This window comes from Otolemur garnettii, unplaced genomic scaffold (genome assembly GCF_000181295.1).
Source record: "Otolemur garnettii isolate 467f Iridium unplaced genomic scaffold, OtoGar3 scaffold00114, whole genome shotgun sequence".
NCBI classification, from domain to species: domain Eukaryota; kingdom Metazoa; phylum Chordata; class Mammalia; order Primates; family Galagidae; genus Otolemur; species Otolemur garnettii.
This window is the reverse complement of record NW_003852509.1, coordinates 4,216,269-4,231,543: the sequence shown is the minus strand read 5'-3', so window position 1 is coordinate 4,231,543 and position 15,275 is coordinate 4,216,269. Positions and strand designations below refer to the sequence as shown.

General features: G+C 43.2%; 1 protein-coding gene across 1 annotated transcript in view; it reads left to right on the top strand.

Annotated features, from left to right (window-relative positions):
* MYOM2 (myomesin 2) overlaps nucleotides 1–15,053 on the top strand; it is a 71,878-nt gene extending 56,825 nt beyond the window's left edge. The window contains exons 31-37 of the mRNA XM_023517570.1: nucleotides 644–682; nucleotides 7,324–7,429; nucleotides 11,725–11,888; nucleotides 12,134–12,170; nucleotides 12,984–13,006; nucleotides 13,462–13,517; nucleotides 14,736–15,053. Coding sequence (XP_023373338.1) covers nucleotides 644–682; nucleotides 7,324–7,429; nucleotides 11,725–11,888; nucleotides 12,134–12,170; nucleotides 12,984–13,006; nucleotides 13,462–13,517; nucleotides 14,736–15,053 — 743 coding nt within the window. The remainder of the gene's footprint in view (nucleotides 1–643; nucleotides 683–7,323; nucleotides 7,430–11,724; nucleotides 11,889–12,133; nucleotides 12,171–12,983; nucleotides 13,007–13,461; nucleotides 13,518–14,735) is intronic.
* The last annotated feature ends 222 nt before the right edge of the window (nucleotides 15,054–15,275 follow it).

Below are 15,275 nucleotides of genomic sequence, written 5' to 3'. Positions count from 1 at the left end.
TTCCCTGTACCCTCAGCTGATGGGACACCTTCCCTGTACCCTCAGCTAATGGGACACCTTCCATGTACCCTCAGCTGATGGGACCATTCACCTGTACCCTCAGCTGATGGGACCATTCACCTGTACCCTCAGCTAATGGGGCATCTTCCCTGTACCCTCAGCTGATGGGACCATTCCCTGTACCCTCAGCTGCCGCACAAATTCTTTCTTTAGTTGTAATACCATAGAGCAAAATGTATTTGTTCTTTAGTTGTGTTTAAACCCCATTCACATGTTTTAGAAAACAGATGTATGATATCATTTCAGGCTTCTATGAAATGTCCTTTCAGTCCATCATCCGAAGCCAAGTTTCATCCCATCACTAATGTAGTTAAAATGATTGAAACGCTGTTGAAGTGATTCAATTAAATGTATAGTTGGATTTATGTTGAGTGAAATGTTCTTGGTCCTTGTTTAAAATGTGAACAGGTTAGAAGAATTTATTGCTCACATAAGCCTTTTATGGATAAATATCGATATTTTAAGAATCCATTTTTCAAATGAACATCACAATTTCCTGTATCAATTTAATTAAATGTTGAAAATACTGCTTTCTGTTAAAATTATACATTGTAATGGCAGCTCTCTCCTTTCTCTTTTTCAGTGTATGAGGATATGATTTTGGCCATGAGTCGAGTCTGTGGTAAGTAAATGCCTTCGAGTTTTCAAGTCGTTTGCCCTTCAGCCCCTGTTTCCTGAGAGGATGCTCAGGGGCCAGTGCATATCCTGTGGCCGGCCCTGGAGTGCGAGGCAGGGCAGTCGCCTGCAGCTGGGCGACACCTTTCCTTAAAGGGCTTTTCAGTGTCATGTCCAGAGTCTGTGTTTTACTTTGAGAAACCCAGCGTGGACCCCGTTCAGTGGCTTCTTCTGGGTTGCCTTAGGTTAATTCGGATGCTCGCTTTGTGTGTAATTGCAATTATCAATGTTGAACAGCCATGATGAGCTTTTAAGCCTCTCCCTTGGGGTCATGTACATTAAACCACATGTGAGCTTTGCAAATAAATTCTCCCTCCCCATTTCCCCTTCCATGGAAACTGCGAGGACAAAGATATTAGTTATTAAATCAATAATAATAGCTTATAGTTGCATAGTGCTTTATACTAACAATTCTGTAATTTTAATTACCAGGGGCTCTGTAGTTTATAATACACTATCAGAGCAGGTAGCTAAGCCCTGAGCAGTCAGGTGGCTTAACTGTGGGTGTGCAGTGGCAGGACCCAGGACCTGCCCCGGGGTGAGCTTTCTCCCCACCCAGCCCTGTGTCACACAGTGTTTCGGCTCCGTTGTGAACAGCACTCCACGTTTACCTTCATTGCTTTCTCCAAACATCTCTGTAAGGAAGACTTTATTCCTTTCTGCTTTTGGCTTGAAGTGGCACATTTCACATGAGTTTTGCTCTTGGTGGTTATTAATGGGACAATTATTACTTCACGGATAAGCCAGCTACATTAAGCCCTCCAAAAAGTGACTTCACTCAGTTTTTGAAAAAAATTGTAATTATTTTTTAATAGATAAAATTTTAAAATAATTGGGTATATTTACAAGGTACGAGGTGATGTTTTGATCTGTAAGAACACTGTAAAAAGTTAATGAACATATCCATCACCTCACATACTTATTATTTTTTTCTTCTTTTCTGGTGAGAACTTCAAAAATCTATTCTTTTAGCAATTTTGAAATATATAACACAGTAGTATTATCTGTGGTCACCATGCAGTGCAATGGATCTACAACTTTCTCTTCCAAGGAGACGTTGCAACTTTGACCAACTCCCCCGCAGCCCCTGGTGGCCACCCTTCTACTCACTGTCTCGGAGTCTGACTATTTAGATCCCACATACCAGTATATGTCTTTCTGTATGTGGCTTATTTCACTTAACACATTGTCCTCCAGGTTCACTTGTTGACCCGAAAGGAAGATGTCCAAGCAAGATTAATACAAGAGTGTTTATTTGGGGCAAGATTAAGGACTGAATCCTGGGAGCCCTGAGTATACACTCCTGTTAGCAGTGGTTATGGGTGAAATAGAAAAGAAGGATAAGACGGCTAATACAAAGTTGTTTGTCAGGAATTCTCCAGGGCTTAGAGAAATAACTTTGATTTGCTATTGGCTACATAGGGTTAAGCTATAGGGCTAGGAGTTCTTAGGTGAATTTGTAGCTACTTGTGTCAACAGCAGCAGCTTTGAGAGGTGACTGTGTTGCTCTCAGAGGCAGTAGATGGAATTGAGTCTCATTTTAATATCTCTCTGGGCTGATAGTTTGAAAGGGTGCACATTCCTCAAATAAATGTACTTTTCTTTTCTCATTTCCTCCTTTTGATCAAAAATCTTTCTTCTTGAAAGCAAAGATGATCAAAATTTGGGAGTCAAAGTGTCGGTGGATAAGCTCATTTCTGGTTTGCCTTGCTGGAGTCATTGATCTATAGCTGCTGTTCCTTGTTGAATCATCTCTGTCTTTAGAGTATCATAAATTTAGTTTCTCAGAAGTAGAACAATGAGAGATATGTAGTAGAGATATAAGGCACATAAGGATTATAACGAAAGGGAAAATTTATATGCCAGGGAAAAACTCCTATTCCATTGGGGAGTCAACTAAAAACATCATGAAGAGAATTAAACCCAGGTTCTTCTTTAAAGACATGCTGTCGCCAGGAAGTAATTCAAGATTTAGTCCAAGTTGTAGGCAAATAATAAAACTCAGAAACAATGGCCAAGGCTGGCCCCAATAACAGGCATACTACAGATTTCTTCAAAAACATAAATTTTCTCTCTCTCTAATTCTCTCTTTATCAAAGATAAATATTAGCAGGACCAACTTATTTGCAAAATAAATTCCAATTTTATTATACTTGGCCCATTATTTACATAAAGTGCACGGGACATAGTGAGTGGTCACGCAGGTGCCTTCAAGCTGGCTTTGCTGGAGTTTTTACGGGGAGTGTCAGATTAGACTTTGAAAGCCTTGAGATCAGCCACGCCCAGGATTTGCCATCAGATTGTCTACAATACTGAGTGAATTCCTCTTTTCTCAAAGTCCTAAATAACCTCAAATCCCTGGGCCAGCCAGAATGTGACATTCTTCACTTATTGCAGGAAAGAAACCTTGAAAAGGGGGCAGCGTAGATGGTGCCCCAAGCCAGCCTTGCTTTTCACAGGCCCCACTAAGACCATGCCGGTTCCTCAAAGCTGTCTGCAGCAGCCATCCTGTGGGCCCACAGGATAGTTTGCTTCTTGTGTTCTGGGAGTCAAAGATACGCTTAGCTGTAAAGCAGATATGTCCTTATAAAGACAGTTATGTAGTTGGAACCCTTAACCTCCTCATCTACATAATAAGAGTCTTGGACTAGGTGACATCCAAATTCTCACCCAAACTAGAGATCCACAGTTCTGCAGGTGCAAATGGACACACTGTTAAAAACACACACCTAAGCAACACACTCACCTCTATGGGCATGGGCGCAGGTGCACCCCCGCACCTGTGCACGCACCTCTACAGCTTCTGGGCCTTTCAGACCTGACTCTTGACTCGTAAAAAGCAGAATGGAAGAGTCAAACCAGGAGTCTAGCTTTAGGCATTGGCATTAACTGTACTCAACAAAATGCATCTAGGGAGCTATGCATTCCTTCACTCATTCATTTCTTTATTTTTTTAATTGTGGTAAAATACACAGAACATAAACTTTGCTATCTTAACCATGTTTAAGTGTGCAGTTCAGTAGTGTTGAATGAGTTCACACTATGCACCACCCCCCCACTCCCCTGCTCCCCCCACCCCCACTCCCCTGCTTCCCCCACTCCCCCCCATTCCCACCCACCCCCATCCATCTCTGGAAATCCTTCTTCTTGTCAGACTGAAACTCTGTTTCCACTAGCCCCTCTCTCCTCATTCCCCTGCCCCCTGGCAACCACTATTTTATTTATTTTACTTTTTATGAACTTTAATACTCTGGGCACCGCATACGTAGTATAAGTGGAATCATACAGTATTTGTCATTTTGTGATTGGCTTGTTTCCCTGAGCACGGGGTCCTCAAGGCTCATCCACTTGGCAGCGTGTGCCAGGATTTCCTTCTGTTTTGAGGCTAATATTTCATTGCAGGCGAACACCACATTTTATTGATCTGTTTGTCTGTGGAAGAAATGTGGGGTTTCTCCCATGATTTAGCTATCATGGACTCTGCTGTTATGAATATGGCTATATAAATATCTCTCTAAGATTTTGCTTTCAGTTCCTCTGGATATATATCCAGGGTAGAATGTGTGTCATGCAGTAGTTTTATTTAAAATTTGAGGAGCTGCTACCCTGTTTCCTCCTCAGCCTGCAGCATTTTGCATTCCCACCAACAGTGCACAAGCTGTCTGGGCGTCTCCATGTCCTCACCAACACTTGTTATTGTCTATTGGGGACAGGAGCTGCCCTAAAGGCTGTGAGATGAGGTCTCACTGGTTTTGATGTGTGCTTCTGTAAAGATTAGGGATGTCAAGCATCTGTTTATGTGCGGTTGCCCATTTGTGCATCTTCTTTGGAGAAATGTCCACCCAAGTCCTTCACCCACTTTTAATCAGGTTATTTTTTTGTTGTTGAGTTTTATGTGTGTTCTCTTTATATGCTGGGTATGAATCCCTTCTTGGATACATGATTTGCAAATGTTTTCTCTCATTCTCTGAGTTGCCTTTATCTTTGCAGGATCTCAATAGAGCCTACACTAAATTTCTGTGTGAGAAATTTTGTCACGGAATAGTTGCATATTTGTTCCAGTTCATTCAGTTACCTAGTAGCAAAATGGGTGGACTGACCCCAGTCCACTGGGGGCCTGAGATCCGGAGTCTAGTGTTCTTTCTAAAATACTTCAGAACTAGCCCTTCATTGCAGGATGTTTATTTCTGAGATGTCACCCACACAATTCTTTGACCTTGGTAATCATTCAATTTTATGAAAATATCTAAAGTGTACTGTAGAGAAGACCAAGCTTGAGGAATATATCTTGTTATTTAATATTTATAGAATTATAAAATATCTAATCAAATCACTTAAAAAGTCAGTTGGCAAAATAGGAATGTGAATGGCAGAATTTTCTGTTGATGTGGCTGGCATCTTGACTGGATTAAATGTCTGCCTGGCTACATTCTGTATAGTAGAAATGTGATGCGGCTGGAGCCTTCAGAACTCTGCCTTAATAGTGATGTTGTTGGTATAAGATCAGAAACCAGGAACGTAACGTGCAAGTGAATGTTTGGCCCGGTCAGTCTCATTTTTGGAACTGAGCACTCATAATCTGATTACTTAGAACACAGGCCCAGAGCCCTCTCTTCTCCATGGGAGGCAAAGTTAATTACCCATTGATTTTCTAGCTGTGAAGACACGTCTGGGCCTGAGGGGTGTGTTCCAACTTAGCAGGCAGGGCCTGATGAGGACCAGCGTTCAGGGACGCTGCCAGCCAGATCCTGGCATTTGGGGGGAGAAATTCTCCTGAGTGGCTCTTGCTCTAGGGCTGTTGTCTCATGGGTGTTACCGCCTGTCCTCTGGGCTTTGATGGAAACTTCCTGGGCTCTCAATCATTTATTGATTTGAGTTGTAGTCTGAGAGAAGACTCTGAACTTGCCACCCTTTGGCCTTCTTGGAGATGACATGACATCTGTCCCTCTGTGCCCGAGGCTGCCGCGTGTGCTGACCTCTGTGGCTCTGTGCAGGGGCAGCTCAGGGTCACTTCCTTTTTAATACACGCCATGAAACTGCAGGGAGAAACGGGGGGAGGGGGCTCCAAAAATCATTTACGTCCTTTCCCCACAGACTTTCAATTATGGTCTCAATCTCTAGCAAATTCAGTCTTTTCAACAGCCCTGTGTTTTCAGTTTACAATTTTCTCCAGTCCCCATCTCTTCCTCTTGGTCCTCCTCTGTCCATGAAGGTGAACAGTGCTGGGGCTGGTGGGATGGGTGTTTCCTTCCCCTGAACCTCCAGGCACCTGCAGCCAAGAGCCCTCCACTGTCTGCTCTCCTGGTTCCCCTGCTCAGCTTCTGTGGAGGGATTTTTACTTACTTTTTTTTTTTTTTTTTGGTATGTCCTTTCTTACTTCATGTGCATTTAAGAATAAATGGAAAATAAAGAACATCACAATCATGACTATTTTTATTTAAGTTTATGTTTCTTTACATAGTTGGAGTCATAAGTGGTTTGTATCTTATTTTTCCCCCACACGTTTTATAATAATTTTGTTTTATATAGATTTTATGTCTGTTTTTTCTAATAATTGCTTAATATTTCAAGGAATTATATCACCATGGCTTAAACCCTTGTCTATGGGATATTAACTATTTTTTAGTATAAATAACTGTATGAGGTACATATTTGGGCAAGAAGAGGCTTTTTAAATGTTTAGAAATATTTCCTTTGAGTGAAACTCTAGAATTAGAATTACTAGGTAGAATACTGTCAATATTTTTAAGATTCATAATTGAAATTTCAAGTTGCTTACCCAGATTAGGAGATACTGTTCAAAGAGCCTCTTTGCCAGAACATCCTATCAACAGTTTGCAATCATATAATTCTCCTTTATCTTTGCTATGATATAATATAATTTTCTGGATCAGGAAACACCATAAGCTCGTGTAAGTTCTCTATGTGGCGTATCTAATGACAGACTCCTTGAGACGCAGAGCTTCCCACAGTGATGTCAGCTTCCTAACCTTCTCCTGTCTGGTTGCTCACCCCCACCAAATAGATTGGGGCAGACCACTCCTCTATCCCAATCAAACCCATCAAATCAGCCTAAATTTGTATTCCAAATGCACGAAGTGTATTTCCATTCCTCACGTTATCTGATTGCCTGCAGTTTCTGCCTTCTTTCCTCTGACCCAGTTTTTACTGGCCTTGAATGACCAGCCCTGTCTATCTCCTTGACCCCTAAGCTGGGACATGTCTGTTAACTCACCATCTCTTCTTGCTGATTTTCTTCAATACAATCCAATAAGATCTGGATCAACTCAAGTAGCATTTGCCACACTACGTTGTTGTTTATACCACTCTGTCTCCTCTTAAGGTAAAGTGATAAGGGGCAGAAGGTGGTTTTCCTTTTTAACAATGTGTGTGTCTTGCAGTATTCTGCAAAGACCTTTTCAAATAATTCTACCACAGAAAATGCCTGTTTCATGAAGGCTACAGTGTGGTAATGCAGTGTCAGAGTTTGTGGCCGACGGTAACTCAGACAGGTGGGGAGCACGTTTGCAGATGGAGGCTCCACACCGGCCTGGGTACGTGTGACACGACTATATGCTGTGATTTCAGGAACGTCTGCTTCTCCACTGAAGATACTCTGCACGCCAGACGGAATCAGACTCCAGTGTTTCATGAAGTATTTTATGGAAGAAATGAAAGTGAACTGGTATCACAAGTAAGTATGATCAGTGCCAGGGGCGGTGGCTGCGCCCTGAACGGGGCTGCCCAGGGAGGGACGTGGAGCACCCAGGCAGGCGTCAGGGCACTGCTGTTCCTTCAGAACATTATAATTTTAAGCAGTTATGATCACCTTTGGCTCCGCACAGGATGCCATCCTGGCAGTGAGGAGGACTTGTGGCAGTGTGGAGGATTTGAAAGAGGGAGAAGCTGAAAGAAATGCCCCAAAGTGTATGAGACAAATTCCTCCAGTGTCTCGAGTTTGCAAAGGTGGCTCTACTCCTTATGCACGTTTTGTCCGCAGCCAGCAGAGAGCCAAGGTGGAAATAATATTTCAAAACCAGGCTCTCAGCTTCCCATCTATTGGTCTCCTACTTGACTTGATTAAAAGAAAGAGGACCAAATCAAACCCAATCATTAGAATTAAAAAAGAAAGAGAAGATAAGCCTGTGCAAATGGCAGGTCTTCCTGGATTTCATGCCCTGGGTGGGGAGTGGTCAGTGGAATGGCTGGGACTGCTCCTGTGAGTCACTGCACAGGCCTTGGGGGCTGGCTCTGTGCCCACACCACAGGCTGACAACTGACACAACCAGCCAGACAGCCCCTGAGTTGGGGAGTCCCTGGAGACAAGAGTCTGTCAGGATCACCATCCCGTTAGGACAGCCACAGATATATGTAGACTGGGGTGGGAGAGGGTCCATCTGCCGCAGCTCCAAATGCCGACTGAGAACGTGAGGCCAATGCTTCAGGCCAAATTTTCAGTGGCGTCAACAGCGCCAACCCAGTTGTCCTGCACTGAGTTCCTTAATCAAGGAGCCTCGCCCCACAGCACCTGCAGCACGCCTTCAGGTATTACATTTAACTAATACTTCAAAAGGGCAAACTCTGCAGTTCTTTTTATTTTCAAAAGCATTGTTTTACTTGGCTGGATCTATTTATGAGTTAACTGAAGTACTAAAGGGATACATATTCTTGGAAAGTTTTGTCCAGTTCAGATTTTAACCTCCTGTGCTTTTATTTATTCTAGGATGTTCAGCTTAGAAACATAAAGTAAGATATATTAGATTTTTCATAAATCTGTGTTTTCAGTCTTACATTTCTGTATTTTTGATAGTGTGGTATTTACTATCAGGTGGAGTTACTATACATCCTATGATCAGGGTTTTGTTAGGAACATATATTAAAGGCAGGGTCTTTTTTAAAAAATAAAGGATTACAATGACAAGAACCCCAAAGACTGAAACTCTGGAGTATTTTGTGATATAATTGTTTATAAGGATTTATTTTTCTAAGGCTATGAGTAAATTTGTGTTTCCAGCTGAATCAAATCTTTTCTTGGAAAAGGAGAATCAATGAACACTTTCTCTGTGCTTCCCTGCTATTTATGGCCGGTTGTCCTGTTGTATACAGCTATATTTGTATACAGCTATATTGTTGTATAGTTGTATACAGCTATATTTGTTTCCCATATTTCATCGTAGACGTGTCTGTCTTTAGGGGAGGCTCAGAGTGAGGGCATGCTCTGTGCTGGTCTGGGGGAGCAGAGTTGAACTCACACCCCCGCACCTGCCTGAACACACTGGCACGAGTGTCACCCAGTGTTAGCAAGCAGGCCCTCGTGTTAAACACTTAACACACGGGATTTCATTCAGCCTCACCAATGCCCCGGGAGTTAGGTATTAATGCCCACGTTTTATAGGTGTGGAAACTGAGGTTTAGGAAGAGAGATGTAAGCCACTTTGTCCACTCACATGACTAGTAAATGACAGAGTGGGCACTTGACCAATAGCTGACCTGATTCTAATCACCTCCGTCCGGCTTGTCATGGACCTAAGAGAGGGTATTGATAGACGACAGACAGGCACCCAGAGCATGAATCCAACTCATCAGTAACAGACAATCAGATATAAAAAGTCAATATAAATCTCTCTAAATGTAGAATATAAATGTTTTAACACAATAACTAAGAGAAAGACACGAAGGCTATGTTAACCAGTTGGATGAAAGTATTTCAAATTGTATATAGGAACAGTACACGGTATCCCATGATAGTATTGATGTACACTGCTATGATTTAATAAAAAAAAAGTCAAAAAGAGGAGGCAAGGTGCTGCTGTTGTAAATCCCATAGATTCAGAAAAGAGGCATTATTTTTGTTTTCTCTTTCCCAAACAAAATTCATCATACAACATAACAGACATTTCTTTAGCAATTTTATAACTAAAATATAACTTTTATACTTCCTATGGATAAAGGAAATAAAAGCATATAACTCTTAATCATAGTTTCATATTTGACTATTAAACAATATTGAATAATTATGTAGACTATATATTAAACTATATTGTACAGTCATATTCTATAGCTAAACTATGATATCTAGTTATAATTCACTATTTGACAATTAAATGATCTCTCACCTGATAGCTATTGGAAAAATAGAGAATAATATAAAAATCTGTTGAAATATAATTTAGCCTTTTGAGGCTAAATGAGCCACTTCAGAAAATCTGTGTTGCCAGGGAATAGGTGTGCAGCGGCTGCAGCCTCATGGCGTGGACCCTGGAATATTTTGCTTTTATGGGTGACATTGAATCAATAGAGTGCAATGAGGATCTTGTGAAATGCAAGCGTAAGCAAAGACGATTGTTCTTTGGTTGGAAATGCTGAGAAATATATCAAGGAATGTAGAAAATGCCACTGTAAAGGGAGGGTTGGGAACCCAGTCAACATGAGTTAGAGCAGGCAAAGAGGGACTCAGCAAAAATGTTCCTCAGAAAAAGGATTCTGTTCTCTTCCTCAAAGGTGAAATTAATATATTATCTAGACATGGCTAGACCTCAAATTGCTAAAGTATTGACCACTTAAGTCTCAGAAGTATCTCAGAAACTAAAGAAAATTTCCCAGTGTCTGCATAGAGAGAAAAAAATAGTGTGATTTAACCTCAGAATGTATATTTTAATTAAGGTGACCCAGATGTCCTGCTTTTGGTGGGACAGTCCCGATTTTTGACAATTTGTCCCATGTCCTGTGGCGTTTTAAAAAAGTCCTGATTTTTGGAAAGAATGCATGACAAGCTAGGGAAGGATGGGAGAATGGGAAGGGAATATACGGCTGCTGAAAAGGTTAATGTAACTTCATTTGGAAATGAAAAGGCTAATGTAAGCTCCCTACTCCCCTCCTGGGCAAGGTCACTCCGGTAGAATCAGTATCAGAAGGATACTGGCTCCCTCCCTCGTTTCTAGGCAAGGACAATTAGCTCAGAAGGAACTAAACTGTCTGGAACAAACAAGTAGCCCCCCTGCCTCTAGAGGGTCCTTAACCATGAACAGCTCAGCCAATAGCCCCCCGCCGCTCCATCAATGATGTCCTGCTTTACCAATGTTAAAATCTAGTCACCTTAATTTTAATACAACTCAGGATATTTCACATGTAAAGTTTGACTATGCAGATGCTCCCCTAAAAGCTCTGTGAACCCTGAAATTAATGGGGAGGAGCAGAGATGCCTGCCCAGTGCCTTGGACACCCTCCCAGGCTCTTCTCCCCTTAGTGAGGAGAGGAGGGGTCCTCCACAAGGTGGGGTCCCACGGGCCCTGGCTTGCCTCTGGGCTCCTGCCTTTAGACAGCCCACAAGGGTGGGACACTCCAGTTTTGTCCAGTTGCCTCTCAGAAAGCACAGACATTCCAAATTCCCTTCCTGTGTTCTGGTTTTCAGTATTATGGAAGCTGAAGCCAAAGGTTCTAGATCCACTAAGTTCCCCTTGGCTGTGCCATTTTGTGGGGCTCTTCTTGCTGGAGGTCAGAATTACTCAGCACTGTCTTTTCCAGCCTAGGTGTAAACATTTTCTAGCTTTTGAATATTTCCCCTTTTATCTGCCTATTTCCCTTCAAATGGAGAGGTGGAATCTAGATGGTAGTCACGTGGGCACCTGCTTTCAGTTCTTCTGGGTCTATTCTCAGAAGTGCAACTGCTAGGTCATATAGTAGTTCTGTTTTCATGTTTTTGAGGAATTACCATACTGCATACAGTACGTTAAAGTCAATTATGTTGTGACAAGTATATAATTCATAATAATATATCTTTGAAAATCAAGCATCATTTAGTTTTAGGTTTTTAGATCTGAGTTACAGATGTAGTTAACCAATTTGTTAACAGCCAGAAAACACTGCTGTGCTGTCAGTATCAGCCGGTTAGAAAAGGCTTCCTGCCCAAATGCCTGCGATGCTGCCCATCGGCACAGTGCGAGGAGCTCAGGGACCCTAACTTGGATGTGTCCTGTTACCTTTTAAAAGGGATGCTAAGATTCCATCGAGCGACCACATGCGGATCGGAGGCAGTGAGGAGATGGCCTGGCTGCAGATCTGTGAGCCCACGGAGAAGGATAAAGGCAAATACACCTTCGAGATCTTTGATGGCAAAAACAACCACCAACGCTCACTTGACCTGTCTGGACAAGGTAGAGTCACTATTTTAGCATTGAATGATCTCATATGTAGAGATCCGTTTAGACGCTAAAGGGGACGGCATCTATTAGGAAACAATCTGGTTTTATGGCTTTCATTCTGAGAAAACAACTTCTGAAAAATCAGTTTATCCATTTGCCTATTTGTCAGTTTTCACTAACCAGATTCCCTGGTAGACTGAGTGAATAAATAAAAGCTAAACGTTGAAGTTAATAACATCTGAAATATTTCCTTACAGCCTTTGATGAAGCATTTGCAGAATTCCAGCAACTCAAGTAAGATTTGCATCTTTGGTTATCCTTTTATCCTGCAAGGGTCCTGTTCACCCCATGCCATTTTGGCCACATGTGGGAATCTGTGTAGGCGCCTTGGTGACCCAGAGAACCTATTGTGCTTGGGATAAAGATGACAGTTTAAGCAATTCTGCATTACAAGGGCAGGCACTCTCCAAACCTAGAAATGGATTTATGAATTAACTCTCTGCAGTCGTAACAACCCAGGATTATTTTAAATGACTTTAATGTAGACTTTCTGAAATCATTATAATCTTGGCAGCACATCCTACAGAACAATTTTTTGAAGAATAATTTGGGATTGTTAAATGTGTGTTTGAGTTTTAGCATATCCAAAATTGAAAACAGCATCTGGCCCTTGCTAGGTTAATTGATAAGTATTTGTTGATTAGGTACTGGGACAAATTGGATAATTTAGAAATAGTTTCAAAAATATCTAAAAGCTTCCAATGCAATCTGGTGAATTTGGTGAACTAAATAAATCTCTTCAACCTACGCGTTTTAATGCTAACCTTGTCTGTGGGTTTAAATATCTGATCTCAGGACATTTCCACCTCAGAATGGGCAGCCATCACCCATTGGATCCTGTGATCTGAACGTGTTCTTTTAGGTCCTAGAATCTAGAATCTCCTAGAATCTCCTAGAATCTTCTAGAATCTAGGAGAAAGTCAACATATTTCCTTCCTTCCTTTGCTCTCATCAGTGGTGACCTCTGGAATGTATGGTGCATTTTTGTTGGAAGCAGTTTTTTAACACTCCTTTTATTTTCTCCTCTCCATTCCTTTTAATTTCTAGGGCCGCTGCTTTTGCAGAGAAGAGTAAGTACATGATGGATTCTAATAAGGAGGATGCATTGTTTGGGGGAGGGCACAGGGTCCATATTTTAGAGTACTGATTTTACATGTTAAGTAATTGCCAGCAAACCTTCTTGCTCTCACTGGACACCTCTGGAGCCTGCTCCTGCCCTGCAGGGGTGTGTCCTGCCCTCCTGGCCCCACCACCCTCCCAGTGTTGGCCCCACCAGCCCCCGTTGCCCTGGGGTAATCAGCTGTCTTAGGGCCCAGACCCTCTTTCCTTCCTGCCTGGCCAGGGCCTCAGGGGCTTCCCCAGCTGTAGTCCTGCCCAGAGGTCAGCTCTCAGCCACAGGACCCATGGTGGCCTCCCTGTGGTCATCTCTCTTTTCCTCTGGCCCCTCCGGGACAGTGTGAGCCCTGCCAGCCTTCTCCTCTGTCCCCAGGGGGTTGTTTTCTTACCTGAGTCCCTTTCTTTGCAGATCGTGGCAGGGTGGTTGGTGGTCTGCCTGACGTGGTGACCATAATGGAAGGAAAGGTAAGAGGACGCAGTGGGGTTCAGAGCCAGGATGGGCGGGCATTTCAGCACCGTGTGATGCAGCCCTCATCTTGGGGCCTGGAAAGGGAGAGCTGGGGAGGTGCCCTATGTCCTTGCTCAGCCTGGAGGGGTTCAGACTTCCCACCCCCTCCTGCCTGTCCCTCTGATGACTGACCCCTGTTTTGTAAAAGGACAGAATAGCCAAATATTCTGAATCCTAGAAAGTGCCTCTGAGACCCCAGGAGCTCCTGAGGGGCTGGTGCACCTCCCAGTAGGTGAGGTGGTGGTGGCCGTGGTTGTGTCCACGCCCTCGGGTGCACCAGCACCTGGCTCACCTGGCCTGTGGCCACTGTTCAGAGGTGCCACCGTAGGAGGAGGGGGGCAGCCATGCTCTCCTGGCTTCCAACCTGGAAGCTTTTATAAAGCTTTTATAAAATGAATGAAAAAATCTCAGCTCTAATTCTCAAGGTCATTTCGGAATATGTAATGGAGGACCACTCATTGGAGTTCTAATTTGTTGCCTGTCAGTAGAATTATCGATATCTAATTGGTGCTTCTCTGGTTGGTTCAGTGATTCTAACTCAATGTCACGGAGACATAGATACTGGAGAGAACTCTATTAGGCCAAAATACAAAAATTTATAGACCTCTTCTTTAGCAGCTGAAGAGAGCCTGGAGAGGTCTGAGGCGGAATGTGGTGTCTCCCCATAAAGCTGTAATTGAGGAATTAGCAGGCCTTTTACTTTATCACATGCTGAAAGCGTGTTTTCACTATGAGTCAAGAATGCATTTGCTGTAGCCAATTTGCTAGTCATCAGACAATATATTCTCTGGATTTGCCAGAGGAGCTGGTAAAAGGGATCCATAAGTCTAAATATTAAGGAAATTTAGAAACAAACTAAGCTAAATATATCTACTGTAGAATGTAGAGCTTAATTACCTTCAACTTCTTTAATCAACTTAGGTTGTGTCTTAAAACTGAGAATGAGTAGGACAGATGACTGATTTTTCTCACGAGTGCCCCCAGCAGGCTGTGCACCTCTTCCCACCCGGTGTCCCTCAGCCCCTGGAGTCTGGGCGGTGTCGCCATAGGTGACAGTCTTGCCGACTGAGTGGACGACACGTGTCACCGTGTGTGGCTCAGGGTGTGCCGTCCAGGAGGGGAACACGACTTTCCCTTTGCTCACTTTTCTTTCCCTACCCACCTTTCCCCTGCAGACCCTGAACCTGACCTGCACGGTGTTTGGAAATCCTGACCCTGAGGTGGTTTGGTTCAAGAACGACAAGGACATGGAGCTGAGTGACCACTTCTCCGTGAAGGTGGAGCAGGCCAAGTATGTCAGCATGACCATCAAAGGTGTGACCTCCGAGGACTCGGGCAAGTACAGCATGAGTGTTAAGAACAAGTACGGAGGGGAGAAGATCGACGTCACTGTCAGCGTGTACAAGCATGGGGAGAAGATCCCGGAGGTGGCCCTGCCCCAGCAGGCCAAGCCCAAGCTCATCCCAGCATCTGCCTCATCTCCAACCGAATAAAGGAGGTCTCTCCAGCCAGGAGATAGAAAGGAAAATGCTTGGAAGTCACAGGAATGCTGTGTGCTTGTTCCGAATGAGTGGCCTGGTGTGTGGGCAGATCGTTGATTAGATCCTATGCTTCTGGGGTTAGTATCTTGTATGTGTTAAGGGGGAAAGCTGATGTTTTCCGGGAGGCAGAATGACTTACAGGAGAGTAAACTGCAGACACTGGCCAATGTCTCC